At 33.0% G+C, this 22,678-nt stretch overlaps 1 protein-coding gene across 19 annotated transcripts in view; it reads right to left on the reverse strand.

The window, feature by feature from the left end:
• The window catches only part of SOX6 (SRY-box transcription factor 6), a 614,163-nt gene that overhangs the window by 233,635 nt on the left and 357,850 nt on the right, over positions 1–22,678 (reverse strand). For all 19 annotated transcript variants that reach the window (XM_036029075.1, XM_036029074.1, XM_036029077.1 and 16 more), the window contains one exon: positions 21,358–21,447. In XM_036029075.1, coding sequence (XP_035884968.1) covers positions 21,358–21,447 — 90 coding nt within the window. The remainder of the gene's footprint in view (positions 1–21,357; positions 21,448–22,678) is intronic.

A 22,678-nucleotide genomic window follows, 5' to 3' on the forward strand; every position in this document is an offset into this window, starting at 1 on the left:
AAAATGCATCATATATTAGGTATATAATTTTGTGTCTTTTTTCATTTGATATCATGTTTTTAAATTCATACATGTTGATATACTAGCTGTTTATTTTGATTGCTATTGTAAACAATACTAGAGTGAACATTCTTGTATGTGTTTAGGAGTTTCTTCATAGAGTATATGTATCTTTCACATTGATAAATAAATCTAAGCTGTTTTCAGAGTAGCTGCATAAATTTATACTCCTACAAGTAGTTCGTGAGAATTCCAGCTTCTCACACTTAATTTTTGTCGATCTGATAGGTGTAAAATAGTATCTTATTGTTGCTTTAATTTCCATTTCCCCAGTATTCACACATCCTCTTCTGTAAATTGCCCATTTAATTTTGAGCCAGTGTTGATTCAACAAGCTATGTCTACCACACATGTTTCATTTCCATACCAGTGGCCAGGTCTGTTCAAATACCTTCACACCAAAGTCAAAAAGCAGTAACTCTGAACAAAGGGCTCTGGATTTTCCTCTAGGAGCTACAAAATTTAGCAGTGGTGATTCTCAGGGGCGTGGGTTTTGAATATCAGAGAAAAATGTTAGATATTGACATAAATGCAAATGGTTCTCTCTCTTTCTCTGAGACTTTAATTTACTTTCAAGTGGGAAAACACCCTAATATTTGACTCCGTTTTCCTTAGCATGTCTTCTAATCTCTCTCTCTCTCTCTCTCTCTCTCATCTCTCCGTGTGTTTTGTCTCTCTCTGACAGATACTAATACACACATATGTTATAAATATACAATGAAAAGTGCATACATTGTATTAAACACAATGAAAAAACAGCACTCAAAATGTGAAATTGCCTTATTCACAGTTTGGTAAAAGGTAGAAGGATCAATTTTCAGTTCCAATTCCATCAGCTGTCAATGGAAATGAGAAACTTTCCAGTAACCCACAAAAGCCAATATGCTTCACCAAGCACATAGTATTCATGTGAGAAAAATATCTTTTAATATAACTTCACCAGTTTTATATATAAGTTATGATTCATTTTGATATAGATTTTGATCAATCTTCCTCAATGGAAAAAAACCCTCTACATTTATTGCAACAATATACAAATCAGTTAAAATTATGAACACCAATTTCAAGACTAATTTCATATAATAGAATTCTTCCATTAAAATCATGTTTTCAGATATCTCACTGAAATTTACATAATATTATTTCTTGGCTTCTTTAGTATATATTGTCATATGTTTTAGTATAGATACTTGTAGATTCTACATTTTGACAGCATTAGAACTCTCCAAAAGGCTTAGCCTTACATGACTATTATAATATAGAATATTTTCCAATAGAGCTTTCCATGATAATGGAAATGTTCTATATATTTGTTGTTCAATATGGTAGCCACTAGCCACATGCGGTGCTAACCATTTGAAATATGGCTTCTGGGACTGAGGGGTTGAATTTTAATTTTAGATAATTTAAATTATTTTGAATTAACTAAATAGGCACATGTGGTAGATTACTTCTGTATTGAGCAACACAGATTTACTCCAATCTAGAAAAACTTTCCTTTTATCTAGCCATAAACATTGGTCTCTGACTGTGCTAAGCAGATAGCCAGCACTGGACAATCTCTGTCTGATGATTAGAAGTCACGACACTCTCCTCTCAGCACCATTTGTGGTCTGTTTCTCTCTGCCTATCAGTATCGAATTACTGGGCACCTTCTGTGCTTTATGTCCTGACTCTCATTTTTAGCAGAGCTTATATTTGACTTTTGTTTTCTAACCTATAGGTGCTTGCATACCTGTTTTTGGTGCTTCATGCTCCTAACTTGTGTTCTTGGGCCTCTCTCCCTGATCACTCAGGGTGACACAGCGACTTCAATAACCACTCTCTCCCCGCTCCTGCGCTGCCACGTTAATGGGCTAACCTCTGTTTCCCCCAAGCAGACCCAGTATCCACATCCCCATTTGTGACTTCAGCGAGACCCAGGGGTTCTGTCTAATCCGTGGTTTCCAGTACACTTCCGAGTCTAATTTCTTTTGGCTTTTCCCTTAAGAAATGAAACTTTTTAAGTGGAAAAAAATGGTTTAAAACAATTTGGTGACTTAATCTGCAAAATAATAGTGTCCTCTGTTCACCCCCAAGTTCAAAACACTTGTTATTCCATGAGTACCAGCTATTTCATTTTCCTGGTGAACAAAAGAGAATAAAGCTGATTTCTAAAATCTTTTCAGAGATATCAGAAAATTATAGTATGAATTGACAGATTTTTAATCAAATAATTAATGGATGCCAGTGTGAGTTATAGGTTATAGGCATAGTAGTAAGGGGTCATTGTAAGAGAAAGATGACAATCTTCCTTGAACTATTTCTCACAGCTTTAATTTAATAATTAACCACAGTACAATTTTTTATTAAAATTCTATTCATGGTTCATAGGTTTTTGTAGTGAACACAGAAATAATATATGCCACTATACTAGAAATGTAAGGATCCTCATAAAGTAGCTAGCATACAGAGTTTCCAAAGTTTATGTTTTATAATTACTCTTATGACATTCCCAGGCATTCTGCTAACTGTCTAATAATGAGAGATGATTCACTGTTACATTTTGGATCAGGTAATCCTAGAAAGCCAGAAAAATATGAAATAATCCTTGACAGGCAATTAGGTAAGTAAGGTCCTCAAACCTGAACATTTTAAATTAATAGAAAGAGGAAAATTTATAACAGCAGAATTTGAAAAGAAAAATGATAGGTATTAAAATGTGAAAAAGACCGAACAAATCTCAAAAAAGTACACTTCATAGTTAAGTGTATGACATTATGATACAGAGAATGATAACCACTGTTTCTGTTGTTTTTCTGTTTGTCTAGCTCAAAGAGTAGGACTTGACAAATGCATGAGGACCTGTGTCCCAGTAACAGCCTGAACAGATGTTAGCATGTCTTGGTGAAAAGAGAGTGAATTTTAGCATCATAGAGTCCTCAACTCAAATCCTGAATTGGCCATTATTATCTTGGTGTCTTGAGAAATTTATTTTATTTTCCTGAGCTTCTCTGTTCGCTCTTTTGTGAAAGAATAAGAATGATGCCCACCTCTTGGCATTTGGTTTGAGGATTAAGTGAGAGAAAATACACGAAAGCACTGTGACACAGTATTTGCCCAATAAATGTTAGTTCTTGCTTTTGTCAGCGCCTTTCTCTCGTGCTTCTCTGTGGGTCTTTAAAAATGAGAATTTCTCATGTCTAAGTGGTAGAAAATATGAAATTTGGTAATAGCCAAATAGCCTAATGCAATGATAGACAAATAATAAGCACTCACAAACAATTTGTGAATTTATTGAGATTATACACATGCATTCCTTCTTGAAAGCAGAGAGATGGATGAGATGAATTCTAAAGATCATTTCCCAGCTCTGAGATTAACATGTTAGTAAAGAAAGTTTTTCTCAGTATCAACCACAATAAGAATCAGTTCATAATAATGGGGGTAAGGAACTTTTTTCCTGGCCCCACCTCTAAAGTTTCTTTATGAAATACAATAGAAACAATCTCCTCGGAACCCTTCCTGGAATCTTAAGCAAACTCTTCTTTCTAGACAAAAAAAAAAGTCCTATTTCCTCCAGTATTTCATGCCATCTCATTCATCACTTCTTACTCATTTGTTTCTTCACCATTAATTCTGACTCCATCGCCAATAAGCCTTTGTAAATATTTAAAAGATAGCCCAGGTACAGAGTACACCACGTCAGGTAGTGGTGATCCCCTCTCCTCTTCCTGATGGCAAAACTGAATAACACGCAGAGAGAGACTTGAGATTTCAGGAACAATTAATTACTCCAGTGAAACACTCTTTGGTATCCTCCTGGGAGGGCAACCCTAAACTGTGAAGGTTAGAGGAGAGCCATCGTGCTTTGAGGCAAATGCCTACTGGCACTAAGCTATGGCCAGAAAAATAAAAGAGCCCCTTTCAGTGACCAGTTAACAAGAAATTCAGGACTCTCAATGGATGTGAAGGACTGTGTTTAAGTGAAACCGCAGAATGGTCGTGCCCATTTCATTTTCTTCAGCTTTCTTAATAAACTTCTATTTATGCTTCCTTGATGTTACCAACTTAAACTTCAGGGTCTTGGTATGTTTTCCCACATTGCTGCATGGAAAGTCTTCTAGCTGTATAGATTTATGTAAAGCACTCTTTGTATACATCACTGTCTCTTGATATCCTCCAACCAGAGCACAACTGGGTACTTCAACAGTAGAGGTGGTTTTACTAACTTGAGTAAAAACGTATTCTTGTGTCCAGATAAAACTACAGTTTCTTCATAAATAGCTGTGTAAGTTGGAAATTGCCATACATAAATTTCAAAGTAGTAAAAACGTAACTGTTTATTATATATATGTATGTATACAAATACTTTGAAATTTAAAAATAAGTTTAAATCTTCATTTAAGAGACATGATTATAAGCCAATTTTAGAAATGTCTTACATTTGTAAAGATCTGTAGCTGTCTGTCTTTATAGTAACTCCTCTATAAATAACCACACATTTCTAACAAATCTTAAAATCAGGCTGCTCTTAATAGAACACTGACATTTTTCTTCAACAGTCTCTACTTCTGAGTCTATTCGAAAAGTTGGTCAAAGACAGGAGCCATGCACACATGTGTGGTTTTGATTCCATCTACACTCCTGCCCTAATTCTTGTGGCTTGGACCCATTCCAGGTTCTCTGCCTCACTCTGTGGTTTATATTTGAGATCCCCTTTCCTGATTCATTGGATTCTCCTGATTGACAAACAGATTTAGACATGAAAACAAAAAGTTACCTGCTTGTAATTGGTTCCTACCAGCTGCACCTCTGTAGCACTTCTAAACCATGGTGAAGGGACCTCCTAGAGAAGCTTCCTTTTCAGTTCAGGAGTGAGTTTGTGTGTACATGTTGGGAACTGGGGGTAAGGTGTGTTGGTGTGTGTTTGGTTTGGTTTGCTTTTGTTTTGTGTTTGATTGTTTGATTCTTACCATTTGGAAGTCTTTATTGTTCACCAAGATATCCAGTAACTTTGGTGTACTCATGATGTATACATTTAATAAACTGAAATTTATATTCTTATTTTTATACCCTCAGATTAGATTTAAATAAAAACACATTGGATTTTAACTGTCTAGCATGCAGTGTTTTTTCCTTTTTATTAAATTTATTGGGGTGACATTGGTTAACATAATTATTGGATTTTAACTTTCTGAACTGATAGGCCTTTTAATTGAATTTAGAGTAGTCTTCAAAAAAAAGAGGGTCACTTTTTTATTTTTTTACTAATTTAATGTGAAGCACTGTGCTACTTTATTAGTAGATTAAAATGTTAGACTAGAAGTAATAAACAATTATTACATTTTTAGTAGTTTGTCTCATAATGTAAATTGAAATATGTGAACTATATCAAACTAGTTACCATACAAGCTACCACTTACACATTACAAACAATTGCAACTCCCTCAACACATCAGAATAAGAGATTAGGACTTTGCATTTTAAAATTCCTGTAGAAATCAAATGTATTTTAAGTATCAGCTCTGATTATTTAATCAAACAACTTGCATTTTGCCCCAGCTAATTTTGAAGACTGATAATATTTTACTCATAAAAATAATTGCACACCTGTTGTGATGGAAGCCTAGTTAAACAAATGTTAATAGGAATGTAACTCTGCGTTAAGCATAAGAACACAAGTCTCTCATTACTATTACATGAAGAAACATATTTTTAAAGCCATGGAAGTGATCTCACTTTAAACCTCATCTCTTCCATAGCCCTAGAGAGGTATTTAAGAGTATTATTAAAACATGTACAACAAATAGTTGGATATTAACTTGAAAGGGAACACCAGATGATGTCTACCAAACAAAATGGATATGGAGTTCCTCCTTCCATTTAATGGCAATTTCTTCTGCCTTATTCTATTCCCTGAACAAACCATTTTAACGGTACTGAATCATTTCTGTGAAATGTGTACTTTTCTTACTAGCTTATGATCAAAGGAGAAAATAAAATGCGGGCCTACAAAGATATACCCTTCATGCACTCTTCTTGTCCGAGACCCTTTCAGCATTAGAGATCTCTTTCAGTACTCAAATTCTCCGAGCTTTAAAAGAATGCTAGGCACCCATGGAAGAGAGGACTCAGACCTTTCCTTTGTGGCTTCTACCACTTTGTACAGACTTTCTAAGAGCTACCAACTTGTGTCTATTCAGTCCATTTCCAGGTATAAGCAGCTCTTCAATACTGAAAAGGGGCTTGAGGAAAAGTAATCTGTCTGAAGTTAAACTAGCTAAATATTGAGCTCAGTTATACACATCTCTCATTGACTTTGGTAAGACTGCAGCCTTGTAATTGGCCTGGCCTCTTTAAGATTATATTTAAAAGTAATTTTATTCAAAATTACTTAAACTTTTGAACCCTATCCTTTAAAATGTTGGGTTCATTCTAATTTCATTTTGGTTAGTGCAATACAAGTTTACAAGCAGAGTTCAAAAAAATGTGTATATTTTTAAAATGACCTAAATTCTCTGTAATTCTTTTTTTCAATAGTTTAATGCAGACATTTGAATTAAAGAGGAATCACAAATAAACGGAATAATTGCATCAAATTTCCTCAGTGCATTAAATATGCACTCAGTAGTAATTATCAACAGTAGCAACACATTTAAAAATGTAGAGAATAATGTACAATTTATGCCCATTTCAAGAGTCTTATTCATAAAAACACCATTTGGATGAAAATACACACATTTTATTAAGTGGTTAGCCTTATAATTTTTTTTTTAATTCAGACAAATGACCTAAATAGTAAGTATGTGGGAGGTCTAGTACTATGGGCCAGTTCTTAATGTGACATACACGCCACATGAGAGCTGGTCAAGAGCTGACTACAGAGTAATAAAATACCCAGGGCACACCCTGGCACCTAAGGTGCTAGGCACAGAACATTCCTGGGCCTATAAACAGCAGTGGGATTAATTACTATCCCACACACTTTTCTTCCAAAAATCAACTATATATAAATATTATCACAATCAACTATATATAAATATTATCACAACAGTATATTTTAAAATTATATACATGATTCAAAAAAAAAGACTAAAGTGAAATAGAACAAATTCATAATGGTACATAAAATTTTAAAATTTTCTTATACTATCTTAAGTTTATTAAATTTTATGTATAACTTCCAATTATAAAATAATAAATGCATATGTATTACATTTTCATATATTATAAATGTTACACTAATAAAAATTCACAGCAACCATATGTCCAGAAATGTTACATGTGAGAATCCTATTTCAATAGTGACATTTCTAAGTTTCATGTACCACTATAATAAAATGCCACAACCAGAATTATGTGAAAAAACTCTTCAAGTTTTTGGTAAGATAATTTGACTTGTACTTAAAGTAATTTAAAAATACTACAAGTGCTCAGAAGGCATATGATAGCTAAACCATCTGTGATAATGAAATGCGAATGAAGCTGACTAGGCCAGTGTTCATCAGGCCTAGCCTACAGGAAAAATATAAGCTAGCTCTCAAGAAGTTGAATAACTTCTTTGGTTGAGCATGGGTGACAATAATGATTTCTTGGTTTGCTGTAACTTCTGTTCCAATTTATACATATCTAACCCTTTCCTATAAATACTCTGTGCAACAAAGGTAATGGGTTGTTCAAGGTCCTTATGGCATATAAGCAGATGCTCTCATTCCTGTTCCTATGGCAGACTATTATTTACTGGGACCTATTTGCTCAGTCACTTTACAGTCACTGACAATAATCCTGGCATATATGTATGTTTTCCCCACTTTACAGGTTATAAAGTTGAAAGTAATATTGGTTAAATAAAATACTCAGTTCATACCATGGTTCAAACCCACATCTGATCAACTCTATGCCCCATGTTTATCATGCCACAATTCCAGTTCCAGGGCAGAAAATAACTAACTGCTTTAAGCCAATAACTTCATTTGGAGTCTTCATAGAAACTCTGGTCTTTTGAATGTGACTAATTTCCTTTGTAGTTATTACTGACTAGTTAATTTATTGTTGAGGTAATTATGTCCTAGTCTATTTTAAGGTTCCAGCTCAGTGGTTCCCAAAGTGTGGTTCATGGACCCCTGGGAGTCATAGGGACTCTTCAAGGTGCCCCTGAGGTCAGTACCGTTTCCATAACAATACTGAGGCACTAGCTACATGTGACAGTGTTGACATCAGCACTCACGAACCAAAGGCAAATGAACCCAGTCATTTCAAGAAAAACAATTGATAGCATTGGTTAAAATAATATAATTTGAACTTATAAGGAAAAATTAGAATTTTGGAAAACTGCCATTATGAGTGTGACAGTTTTAAAACACTTAAAAGATTTTTCTGATAAGATAGATGGTGACAGTAATAAATGTAATTTTTGATGCTTATAATGAAAGGTGTCAAAACAAGATCTGCATAACTCAGTAAATAATATAATCTAAAAGTCCAGTGCATGATGTTACAAAACTATACATGGAATAAAAGATTCATTCAAAGTTTAAGTTGGACCAATGGATTTTAATGTAAAAGTATTAACAGTTCATTGATGTGGTTTCAGAACCTACACTGGACTTAACCTTTAAGTAACTACATCTATGAAATTTAGCTTATTATCAAAGAATATTTATATTACGGTAAGGCTGTAAGATATATTTCTTTTTTAACTACATATCTATATTGAGCCAGATTTTCTTCAGATGCTCAAATCAAAATATATCACAACAGACTGAATATTGAAGCAGATAATAAGAGAATGCAGTTGTCTTCCATTAAGCCACACATTAAAAAGATTTGCAAAAAGGTAAAACAATGCCACTCTTCTCACAAAATTATTTTTATTTTAGAAAATATAGTTGTTTTTCATCAAAATGAGTTTTTATGTTAATAGGTAGTGAATTCAATACTATAAATTTTAAGCAAATAAATATTTTTTAATTTCTAACACAATAACTATTAATAGACTTAAGTCACATGAGCAAAAGATTTTGAGAGTCCTCCAAACATTTTAAGAGTCCTGGGATCAAAAAGTTTGAGAACTGCTGTTTTTTATTCTACCAGTAAACACCTGCTGTTTCAAACACTAAACCGTGTTAAACGTCGATGATGAGTGCTGTGCCTACCTCTGCAGCATTTGTAGGCTCCCTGCTCTGAGCCACCCAGCACTGCTTATTTTCTGTCTAATGCTCTCTGCAAAATCCAGAAGCTAAGTGAGTAGTATTATTTATTTTCTTTTGTACAAACAAGGAGACTAATACCTTTCATTTTTATTGAACACTTACTTTCCATGTTATTTTTAACCAGTTCCAGTTAAGAAAACAAAACAATGCACACACATCATTTTAAAAGAAAATACAGTATAAACTATAAAGTACAAAATTTAAAAGTAACCCCCATCCCCTAATTTTCATTTCCACTGCATCATCAGCCTCTGCTAACAGTTTATTAAGAATCTACCCAACAATTTTCTGCTTTTGTATAATTATCTATACAAATGGGAATATAAATACATACATACATACACACATACTGTCTTCAATTTTAGTCAGTCTGAATAGTTCCAGAGACATTACTCTCATTAAGCCAACCAACAGTTCAGGTAATATGAAGAAATTACGATAAGTTTTTGAATCAGTGACCCATTTCTACCAATATAATGAATGCACAGTAAGTCAGCTTTGCGTTTATGTTCGGTGAGGTATATTCACTTAACACTCAGCTTTGCTTATTCCTTTATTGAGATAAAATGCTGCTAAAAGTGGGACTAAATTTATCACCGAAAATGTTGTGAAATCAGCATTCTAAGTTATGGAAGAAATTTCTTTCCGTTTGCCCAAAAACATTTAACTCCCAGATTCCTATTGTTCTGCCAGTTACCCTATCATCTCTTATCTCACTATGGGTTCCACTCCACTCTACAGGTGGGGAGGGAGGGAGGGATGAATGGATGGATGGACAGAACAAGCTATGGATGGATATCAAAGGCTATTTTTAATTCTGGGTTTCTACACTAATACTGAAATAAAAATAATTTGTATTCAAAGAATATGAACTACTTTGATAGAGAAAGGTTCCACCTTCAGCCCGAATCTAACACACATCATTAAAGCTCCAGTATGTTTTCACTAACTCCACACAGGAGGATCACAGATGTCCTGCTAGCTACCATTTCCTGGTAAGCAGACTGAATGGCTTCCAGGAAATTGCTAATGACCTTCATTTTACTTAAAATCTAGGCTGCAATTAGTAATAGTTTTCTTCCCCATGCTGGTTACAATGTTTATTTTCATCACAGCAATCAGCAAGAAAAGAGTAAAATGTCTTGTTTTTGAATTATATCAAAATGTATTCTCTTTATCTCGATATGTCACCAAATAGACTAATACATATTTAATGTAATCTTAATTGTGTAAGAATACTTTGGATCTTTTTTACTTCTGACCAATTTTGCCTCTTTTCACATTCTAGGTTATAGCTATTGCTAAAATTAGCCTTTTAAAAATGAAATCAATAGAAGTATTTTATAATAGGTGGCTATACATTTAAGAACATTTTATAATTGAAATTTTTGAAACCAGATATAATTTTAAAGTTTTATGGTTTTAATTATAATAATTGACTATTTAAAAAGAAGTTTCAGAGTTTTATTCAGTGAATTTAAAATATGATTATGTGGTCAATGTAATAATAACAAAGAACAGTTTTAGTCAGTGTTATATTTACAACCAGAACCTGTTATTAAACTTCAGTATTTTCTTTTATGTAAACATTGATTTCACTAATTAAGTCCAACTGATCTTTCCCCCAACATATTGATTTCTTTTAATCCCAACAGTTAACAATGATTCTAATGTATCATAATACTTTAGGCCTTAATCATATAGTAATTTTTGCCAGTAGCTTTTGTTTGAATTTTAATTAAGAAATCCTTGTGTCTCTGAACCCAAGTGGGGGAGGTTTTAATTGCTTGTATGTATATCATACAGACTTCAAAAGAAGTAAAAGATGTTTATAACGGAAAGTACAAAGGAGAGCTTGGAAACGTCTACATTTATGCAAAGTGGTATAATTTTAAAACTATGGATGGGTGTTGCTGTGTTATAATGCTTGTATATTTATAAAACTAGTATATTTATAAAACTAGTATAATTTTAAAACTATGGATGGGTGTTGCTGTGTTATAATGCTTGTATATTTATAAAACTAGTTGTAGTATGCATTTGTTGTTAGCAAAATGAGCTCATGGACTTTGCTATAATTACAATTGATTACAAGACAACCAAAAAACTATATGAAATGGGATAAACATGCTATCTGAGGGGAATTTTGTTTCCACCTTAATAATTTATTATGTGATGTAGAGCAGTAACTTTTCTGGATATTGGGGTCCCTATACAGAAAATAAGTTGGATTATGTAATATGCAATGCCCTTCCAGCTCTAATTTTTTGATATTCTATGATTCTAGACATTACTCTGAAGTTCTACAACTATACAGATTTATACAGAAAATAGTGATACTACTACATTATTTTATACAAACAGAGAAGTAAGAAAACAACATATGTACTCTCAGTCTGTTTCACAAGTTGGTTTTTAGAGCAATCTAACATCTGTCTTAGAAATAACAATTTCAATTTTTCAAAATACATGAATTCTACACATTGATAGATCACTGTATCACCCATTTTCCTAATGAGACAGAAAGAATCACTAGGTATATGAACTTTGCTGATTTTATTGGAGTTGAAAAGTAACAAATGATTTGCTTCTAAACATTTCCAGATTTTTTTAAGTTCTCTCAGACGAACAAATTGCTGTAAATTTTTAAAGAGAAATTCAAGAAAAACTCATTTATAAATGAATATGTAAAGTGTACAGCCATAGCTCTTAGAAAATCACTCTAGTCCTTCTGTGATTGCCTATAACAGAAAACACCAGTAACTGTGATTTACTATTCCTAAAACACTTAGCATTCTGTAGAAAGGGCAATATATGGAACAAGCAATCAGAGTCCTTAGATACAATTTAAGGCCTTTACTATAAAAGTAAATAAACTGGGGGAAAGAATTGGCATTTAAGGTAGTAACTTGTGACACAGAACACTAATTCCATGGGAATGCTGTTAGATCCATCTGACCCTTTGGTGATATCAGCACTGCTTAACTTACTTCAAGAATAACCTCAACTATTTGATCTTCAAAGATCTATCATGCACTGAAAAAAAAAACATGCTTTTGTGTGCCTGTGCTCTCATCCAAAGATTTATGTTTGCAATCAAAACTCAAAATGAAACCAGGCTCTCAGTGGCACACAGTAGCAATTTATATAATAAATTCACATTTTAATGTAGTATTTGTGCCAACCACAACTGTAGTGTGCTTGTACTATTTTAGGTAACATAGTTCCTACTTTTACTTCTCTTAGTAACAACACTAATGAAGTAATAGGAAGCAATACTTAATAACATTTAGGCTCTAGAACAAACCTCTCAGACATGTTAGTTGAATAAATATATAAGTAATTGGGTTTCAACACTGGCTTTGAAACACATTGGAAATCATTTATAGAATTTTCCATTTAAAAGCATTTGTTCAATTACTTGTTTTCACCTATCGGAGACTCATTTTTCTAAGCTGCAGGAGAGTATACCTACAGCACATCTACCTTAATCACGAAATGTAAATATTGAAATGATTAATCACAAATGACCAAGGAAGGAAAACACTATTTTCCTTATTTGGTTCATATCACATAATTATTTTTGTCTCTCTGATCATCTGTGTGTTTGACAAACACGAGCACAAACAGTTTGTGCTAACTCAAACAACCACCATTCCTGTTTCTCTGGCACAATGCCCAGGGAGGCGCCCTCACCCTGAGGAGGAGAGGCCAGCCACAGCATCCAAAGGCATGCATACAGAAACAGGAGGCTGGCTAAGATTCTCTTCTATAATCCACAGAAAGCTAGACCCATTTATGGAGACAGAGGAGGAATCTTAATGCTGTAGACACCATGTATATGTCACCATTGCATTTAAAAATGTTTCATAATCATAACTATCCTGGCATTCTCACTCCTTTGGCACAACTGAAACAAATAAGCAGGTTATGGACCCTACCAGTAGGTAAGATAGACACTATCATGGAGAGAAACTGTATTACCTATAACCACTCTGGCATTACTATACTCCCTCATTTACATGGAAAAGGGTAAACGTGGAAGTATTTTCACTGTTTGTGTGTTGTGAGAAAGAGAAATAGCCCAGAGCCTGCTTTCCCCTTGACCTGCTTCAGATTTCTAAGACTGAAGAATTTGAAAATTGCTCTGTATTATATTAAATGAGGCTTTAGAGATTAGAATTCAAATCCTACCTCTACAACATTTTTTTTTTCTCCCAGACATGCCACAAGTGGGTATGGAACCTGCAACCTATGCATGGCCCTGACTGGGGATTAAACCCACAAACTTTTGGTGCACAAGATGATACTCCAACTGAACTAAGAGACCAGGGCCCTCTCGAACTTTCTAAGTAACCCAAACATGCCTCTTAATTTCTCTCAGTCTCCTTTTATTCATATGTAAAGTTAATGTAATAATATTTTCCTCACTGGGTTGTTATAAGTATCAAATAAAATAAAACATATATTTTAGTACTTTGTTTTCTTTGTAAATAATTAAATACCTTTTAAAAGTAATAATTATTTATTCACAGAAAATAGATATTTCAAAGACCAGCCTTATAATTAAGAAAATATAATATAATACTAATGTTAATTTTGAAAGAACCTTAGGATGTCATAACATCCCACTAGCGTACACACACCCTCTACAACAAGGGTGTCAAGCTCATTTTCACCAGGGGCCACCTCAGCCTCGAGGTTGCCCTCGAATGTAATGGGCTGAATGTAATGTTAGGACTGTATGAATGTAACTACTCCTTAACAGTTAAGCGAGAGCTAAGTGCTGCCCCCAGGGGAGAAACAAGGTGCTGGGCTGGATAAAACAAGGTGGAGGGCGGGATTTGGTGGGCAGGCCTTGTGTTTGCCACCTGTGCTCTACAACACCCCTGTTTAAAATTTTCCACAGCCAAATTTCCACTGATGTTATTTTATTGAAGCATCCATTCACCCACTCATTTATTCTGAACAGAATAAGGAACAAAGATTTCTTGACCACCAATATTTGAGGTACTCTCTCTTAATTCAGTCCAACTCTACCAATGTCAGAGAGTCATTGGCTGTTGCTAAGGTCTGTTGTACATTGAGAACCATTTCCCTATTGCAACACAAAACAACTCTTATCCTCTCCTGCTCAACAAGACTTCAGCCTGCTGACCCCTATGAGGCCAGACTTCCCTATGTCCTTAATTACTATTCTTATTACACCTTCAGGGCTCTTCACCATTCTAGGCACTTTTGATAACTTCTGATTTGACGGCAGATTGCTTTAAAACATGGCACCTTAATTAGCACACAATACATCAGCTGTAACCAGACCAAGGCACATGTCAAACCATTTTACACTATATTTCATTTAAGTGCTTAATAAAGTTACTTAGCAATACATGTAATAATGTTACTGTGGTTTGAACATTGCTTTGAGATTACTGCTATTAAATCTGTGCCACTTGCAGCACTCTAGACTCAATGAATGCTGCTACTGGAGAGGCTACTCATAGAAATGTTGTGGGGGTGGGGGAGGGGACTGTCTCATAAATGTCAAAGACTCGGATCCAGACCCACTGAGAATCCACGATTCATAATTTCTCAAGTTCTGTCAATGTTCTGACTCTCCTCTATTGAGGGGTTTTTGAAATGCTGCTTTACTTCATTTAGATAAGACTTTTATTTGAAAGAATTTTTTAAATAAGATCTAAAATTATTAATATATTGTTTTGTAATATGTAGTAATAGTAAGCTCATTGCATTAAAGATTCATTTTTTTCAATACTACTCTTATCCAGTTTGCTGCCCACAATTCTTCCTGTAACAACCTATCACATAGAATTTTCTAGTGGTATAGGCTGTTTTCTCCCTTCTCCAGCTTCATTAACTGGAATCCAAAAGAAAACGTAAAGTTAAGGATGGTAAATAAACATAAGGTCAGTTAGAAAACAATATAAATATTGACTATTTAAAAAATAATGACTATGAGAATTCCAAAGGGTCAAATTTACGGAATACATAAAGCTATTTCTACAAATATATTTATGGCCCAAAGTGCCTTTATTATTAAATTTAAAATGTTTAAAATGAAGAATTCAATTTAGGAAGTTAAAGGGTATCAGAAAGTAAAGAAAAGAAAAAGTACAAGGAAAACAAGGGAGAGATAATAAATGTAAAAGCAAGATTAAACAGTTAGTATAGTTAAAAGCAGCAGAATTAACAAATAAGTCTAAAAAGTGGATCCTTACCAGGAAGTGAGAGGAGAGAGATAAATAGAAAAAGCACCAGCAAGTAAAATGGAGAAACAAAAGAGAGAGAACACAAATATGCAAAACTGAAAATGAAACATATAACAGCACATAAATAGAAAACTCAAAATAAATGATACTGTATTTTAAAACACCAATGTATTTGAAGATCTCAAATAATATACAACTTTCCAAGACAATTTTTCTGGCAAACTGATTTAAAGAGAAGTAAAAAATATAAAACAAAAAAATGTCCAAAGAATACCCTAGGCCTAGAGGTTTTATCAATATATTGTTTCACAATTTCAAGGAATAAGTAACTTTAATGTTATCTACTCAACATTTTACAGAGTCCAGAAAAAGAGGAAAAAGTTTTCCAATTCAACTATGAATGCTGGTACTAAATATTAACAAAGATAATATAAATAAAATAAAACACAAACTAATCTCATTTATGATTACAGATGCAAAAAATAATGACTGTAATATAAGGAAATAGAATTATGCAATACATTGAAACAAGAGTACCCAGGACTAATCAGGGTTTATTTCATCAATTAATTTGAAAAATACAAACCAATAAGATATGCCATTAAATAAAATGTAATTTCTCATAGAAATGCTTAATAAACTATGACTAGAATTTTTAATAATAAAGAAAATCAAACAGTATGGAATTTCCTCAACAAACTGAAAATGGAACTGCCTTTTAGCCCAGCAATTCCACTGCTAGGATTATACCCTAAGAATCCTGAAACACCAATCCAGAAGAACCTATGTTCCCCAATGTTCATAGCAATGCAATTTACAATAGTCAAGTGCTGGAAGCAACCTAAGTGCCCATCAGTAAATGAGTGGATCAAAAAACTATGGTACATTTACACAATGGAATTCTATGCAGCAGAAAGAAAGAAGGAGCTCCTACCCTTCGCAACAATGTAGATGGAACTGGGGGGCATTATGCTAAATGAAGTATGCCAAGTGGTGAAAGACAAATACTGTATGATCTCACCTTTAAATGGACCCTAATCAACAAAACAAACAAGCAAGTAAAAGATAACCAGATATTAAAATAAAGAACAAAATGACAGCAACCAGAAGGGAGGGGGGAGAGGAATAATGGGGAAAGAAAGGAAAGGGTCAGCAAGGAACATGTATAAAGGACCCATGGACAAAACTAAAGGGGGATAAGATTGAGGGTGGGAGGTGGGGGTGAGTGGGGAGGGGGAGAGTGATGGAGGAAAATGGAGAAAACTGTACTTGAACAACAATTTCAAAAAAAGGAAATTATAAAATGAACCAGCAAAATTCACTAATATCCCTGAACACAGTAATGGAAAGAAAATGGAATGAAGAGTATCTCATTCACAAAAACAAGCAAAAAATTAACTATTATAATAAAAATATCAAAGGAAATGTGCACAGTCTGTATTTTAAAAACAAAGCATTGTTGGCCCTGACTGGTGTAGCTCAGTGGATTGAGCTCGGGCTGTGAACCAAAGGGTCACCAGTTCAATTCCCAGTCAGGGCACACGTCTGGGTTGCAGGCCAGGTCCCCAGTGGGGGCCCAGTGAGAAGCAACCACACATTGATGTTTCTCTCCCTCTTTTTCTCCCTCCCTTCCCCTCTCTCTATTAATAAATAAATAAAATCTTTTAAAAAAGCATTGTTGAGGGACATAAGAAAAATAAATGATTTTGAATGGAAAGACTCAATACTATAAAGTTATTAGTTTACCTCATAGTTTTATATAAAAGAATCTTTTAAGATATCACTTTGGAATTTCAATTAGTAATATATAATTATAAGTCTAAAATAAATTTTAGAGAAGTGTGCAAACACATTAAAGAAAAACTATGGATATGGTCATACAATACTGACTTTTCTTATTTTTTTTTAAGATTTTATTTACTTTTAGAGAGGGAAGGGAAGGAGATAGAGAGAGAGAGAGAAACATCAATGTGCGGTTGCTGGGGGCTGTGGCCTGCAACCCAGGTATGTACCCTGACTGGAATCAAACCTGCGACACTTTGATTCGAAGCCCGTGATCAATCCACTGAGCTATGCCAGCCAGGGCTTCAATACTGACTTTTCAAAGATACCGTAAGGCTACAGTGATTAATATAGCAGAGCACTAACAAAACTTTAGACACACAGATCAATGGGAATAGAACCAAAAACTGAGAAATGATTCCAAATATGCAATTACTATGTAATGAAAGATGTTATTTCAAGTCAGAAATGATAAGATGGATTATTTAATAAATGATGCAGAAATATTTGGTCAACTGCTTGAGAAAAAAATTATACTTCTGGATGAAATTATATATCCAAATACATTCAAGAGGAATTAAAGAGTTAAATATATAGAAATACAAAGAAATAGAAGAAAATATACAGAATATTATCTAATCTCAGAATCGGGGAAGTCATTCTAAACAAATATCCAACAGAAAGAAAAAAGCATTAAAAAAGAGGGAACAATTTGACAACAAAATCATAAAGTAAAGAAAAAAAATAACATACAAGTCTGGCAGAAATAGCGCCTGCTGGAGTGTGGTTGGTAGGGTAATAATAATATGAGTGTAATATTTTATAATTTTAATTTGAACACGTCACCTAAAATGTCATATGGTGTGCTTCAGTGTGATATTGTTATATTACAGAATTACATGCTTATGATTTTGTAATAAAAGATTTTATAATAAAAATGGGATGTTATTTGTGAAGAGTTTGTGGACCCTTTATATGGTAAGTGTATATGACCCTGAATATGACAGATGAAGATTAATACCATAAAATATACAGGGTGGGGTGGGGCAAAAGTCTGTTTATACTTGAGCACACAAAGCACAAAGTTTATTCTTATATTATTATTTATTAATTATTGAATTATTTTCCATATGAACAACTGTAAACCAACTTTTTCCCCACCCTGTACATTATCTTGCAAAACTGTAAGAATTAAACAAATCCTTTAAAGGAAAAATGGGCACACAACATAAACAGGCTTTTCATAGAGAAAAAGATACTTAATATAAAATTTATGTAAAACTCTTCATTCTCAATAACAAAGAAATTCAAAATGATTCAGCAATGATATGTTATTTTCCCTTTAAAACTGGAGAGAGACTTTAAGTTAATGATACTTGGTATTCGGGACAAGGGAACAACACCTGCAGATACTGCTGGTAAGAGGACAGGATGCCACCCCTTTCTGAAGGGCAATGTGGCAATGTGTACCAAGAGCCTTTTAAGAAACAATAACTCCTTGAGGTAGGAATTTCACTTTTTAGTAATATATTCTAAGAAATAGCCACTAGTTAGTACTGAAAAGTAAAAGTTATCCATATTCAAGATTTACTTTATGATGACAAACAATAAAAACAACTGAAATATTGAAGACTCAGTTAAATTATGAGAACCTCACTTTATGCAATATTTTCTGCAAAAACAATGGCTTAATCATAAGAAAATTGACAATATATCTTTAGATGGGAAAGACAGATACAAAAAAATGATAAAAAGATGATTCTAAGTTCAAGAAAAAATTTAACATGTATATACACAAATTAAAATGAAAAGAATGTACTGTATAATACAGGTAGAATTAAATAACATTTTAATTTCTTTTGTTAATTTTAATTTCTTAATTTTTACAATAAATATGCATGAATTTTATGATGATGGAAAATAGTGAGTTAGTAAAAATGCACAATGCTTGAGATATAACATTGAATACTGATAATGTAAATAGTATGTATGTCTCAGAGATACTATTTAGATCACTTTGACATTTCAGAATAATTATAACTAATTTAGGTCTAATCTCACATAGACTAAAAATGTACATTGAATTTTAGCAGTGATTGAATCACTGTGATCCCTACTTTAATTTTTTTAATTTTTATTATTATTGTTATATTTTCTGTACAATTTTATAGTGACAAAATATTAGGATGTAAGAAGAGACCTTTATGTAGAATAAGTGTAGAACAAACCAAAATGAAAAATTTAATAAGAATCTTATCATAATGCCCATAAAACTGAAAGTAGCACACAAATGACAGTTCACTTACCTCCTGCAGAATCCAGGGAAAAAAAGTTAAAGAATTTAAAAAGCCTAATTTTGCATGCATTTCACTTTTGAGATGTATGCATTTTGAATATCTGAGACTAGTACAACTTTTCCATTTTAAATTCGTAATTAGAATTAAAAATAAAGTATGATGGGAAGTGGGGGCAAGGGAGAGAAGATAACCCAATGCTTAAATACTCAATGCTTAATCATAACATAATAAAACGTTAGCTTCCACATTACTAAAAGAAAGCAAGACCCCCATCGTTCATGCTGGCAAAAGCTTGCCTTTGCATAAACCATTTCTGTTCTCACTTTTATAAAACCAATGACTCTGGAAAGGAAAGAAAACACAGAATGACGTGCAAAGTAGCACACACCATGTTATTGCAGCTGGATAAAGAATATGTCACTAATGACTTTCTACCCATCCGTTATATGTTGAGTTTTTTTTTCCAAAATAGCAAGTGGCCTTTATAAGTACAAAGCAGAAGCAGTGAAATTCAAAATACTATCCAATTTCTACTTGATTTTGGTACTGTGTTAGTTAATGGAATGAATTATTATTTATTCCTTGGGAAAAAGATGACTTCCTTTTCTCTCCATTTGAACTAAATGTAACATTCCTGAACCTTAATTTTCTGTCTAAATTCAAAATAACATTTTCATCAGATAGTTATTGCCAAATTTCATCTTAAATGAGATATTTATTATCCATGACCAATACAAAGATTCACCTGAAGCTGTTTGATAAATTCAGAAAACTAATCTAATTCACTTCCAAAATGGTAGCACAAGTCAGAGTGATAACTGCTGATAAGGAACAACTGATAGAACTAATTAATGATTATGGGTTCTATTCATGATATCAAAAACTAGTAATATAGTACTTCACTTCCACAAAGGAATACAAAAGAGAAAGTTAGTCAAGAAGTACAACATCTTCATTGATAGGGTAACTTAATTCTGTAATGTACTAGGATTGTCCACTTCTTAACATGTATCAGAAGAGCATCAGTCACATAACTTCAAAAATTAAGATTCTCATCCTCATCAGGGTAAGAGGTCATGAGATTTTTAAGTCCTGTGAAATCTGTTTAAGATTAATCAACCTAGCAACCTACAGGCATGTGAATAACGACTAAAACTTACTCTTCATGAGTGCTTTCTTAAGTGCCAGGTGCTATGCTAAAAGCTTTACATGTATTAATTTTCTTAATGAGCCTATGAGGTAGGTACTGTTATTACCCCACTTTAGATACTAGGAATTCAAAACACAGAAAAGATTGGTGACTTGCCCAAAGTCACTCACCTAGTAAATGGCAGAGCTAGGATAAGAACAGGTAAACAGGCTTCAGAATCCACCCATAAACCATCATGTACAGCACAGTCTATAAACTTTTTTTAAATAGGTGCGGTGGTTGACCCTTTTTGATCAGAAAAATTGCAAATTAATCATTTGGATTCATAAATTAAGCTATTATATGACAAAGACTAAAATCATCTCTAATTTGCTCTTCATCTTTGATATAACATTTTCTCATTTTCATACTTTTTGTTAAGTAAATTAATATAGCACTTTATCCTATAATTTGTGTTATAGACTAATAAAAAGAGGGCAAAAATTTTATTCTATAAACTTACAAAGAACATAAGTTCAGAGATATACAATACATTTACCCTCTCATATATAAACAAGTATTAGAGGTAAGTACAGAAGGTCAACAAATATGTCATTATACAAAATAACATCTCCACATTAATATGTGTGATATTTTGTATATTGTACCTTTAATTTCTCCCAGAAGTTCACTGGTATTTAGTCTTTCCATTTTTTCCTTCCAATCTTTTGAAAGTAGTTTTTCCATGCAGGAGGAATCTATTAAAATATAAAAGTAAGAATTAAAAATATTGCATATATATTTTATAACTATTAAATTTAACAAATCCAGAAGGCCAGTTTATGGAGAAATTCTATCATTTAAAAATGATCAAAGCTATTTTATGTTGTTGTTTTAAACCTAAGATACAGACAATTATATTACTGTATACAAAATATCACAACTAAATTTATTTTTGCTAAATTATTTAAACTGTTCCCAAGAAAAAAAGATCATGCTCAGTAAACTTATCTTGGTATTATAAGTATAATTCTATTAATATTCAGTCAGCATTTATCACTTCTTAAACTGATAGGACAGAAAAAAGTGTTCTTCCTTATGTATTTAAATTTAGATAACATTCCTTTTAATCAGGTGATTATTTTTTAATTCTAGGCAAAATTTGTGTGCTACTCAAGAAAAAAAGTCAATTCTTCAAGGGAGAAAACACCAATCAACCTGTAACCACTTGTCCTTAAAAAAGAAATAAACTTATGGCAACTTTTGTAAAATACCCATTTCTAGCAAAATGCAAAGAAAATAAAGTCAAGATAATGAAAACTGCTAATACAGTTCTCTTATATAGAAAGTGATGCACATTCTTTTCAAGAAAATACTTATTTAAACATTTTTTGCCCTACTGCATTTCTAAGTAGCCTACTAGATTATAGGGAGTGATTGCATCTATTTCTATAAAGATTCATAAAGGTTACAGAAATACAAACTTTAGAATATTTTAATAATTATAAAATTTTTCTCAGTGAGTTCTTTTTTCTCTCTATTTTGATGGGTCTGCAACTGAAGCTACTGCTTACAACTATTTACATGTATCTTTTGAGCCTCACATCTTAACAAATAGGCCACATTTCCAAAAGGGAATGCAGATTTAAATACTAAATCCTTAGTATAAAGCACACTCCCATTAAACATTAACATTCCAAGTGTCAAAAATCTGATAACTTCTTTTTAAAATTATATTTAAATTGTTATTCCATATCCAAATGTCTTGCCTCTCCCATTTTAGTACCTATCTCTTTAGCATTTTTCCTTTCTGTTTTTTTTTTTTTCCTCCAGCTTCTAAATCCTCCTTGAATTTTTCAGAATGACAGTAAGGTCAAGGTGGATGGATCTAAAGGGTTTTAAAAACTAGATAAGCTTTAGAAAAAGACAGTGAGCCCTGGGTAAGAGATGAGAAGACCACTGCATGATTAGGCAGTAGTGGTGAAAACA

Source organism: Phyllostomus discolor, chromosome 6 (genome assembly GCF_004126475.2).
Source record: "Phyllostomus discolor isolate MPI-MPIP mPhyDis1 chromosome 6, mPhyDis1.pri.v3, whole genome shotgun sequence".
Classification (NCBI taxonomy): Eukaryota; Metazoa; Chordata; class Mammalia; order Chiroptera; family Phyllostomidae; genus Phyllostomus; species Phyllostomus discolor.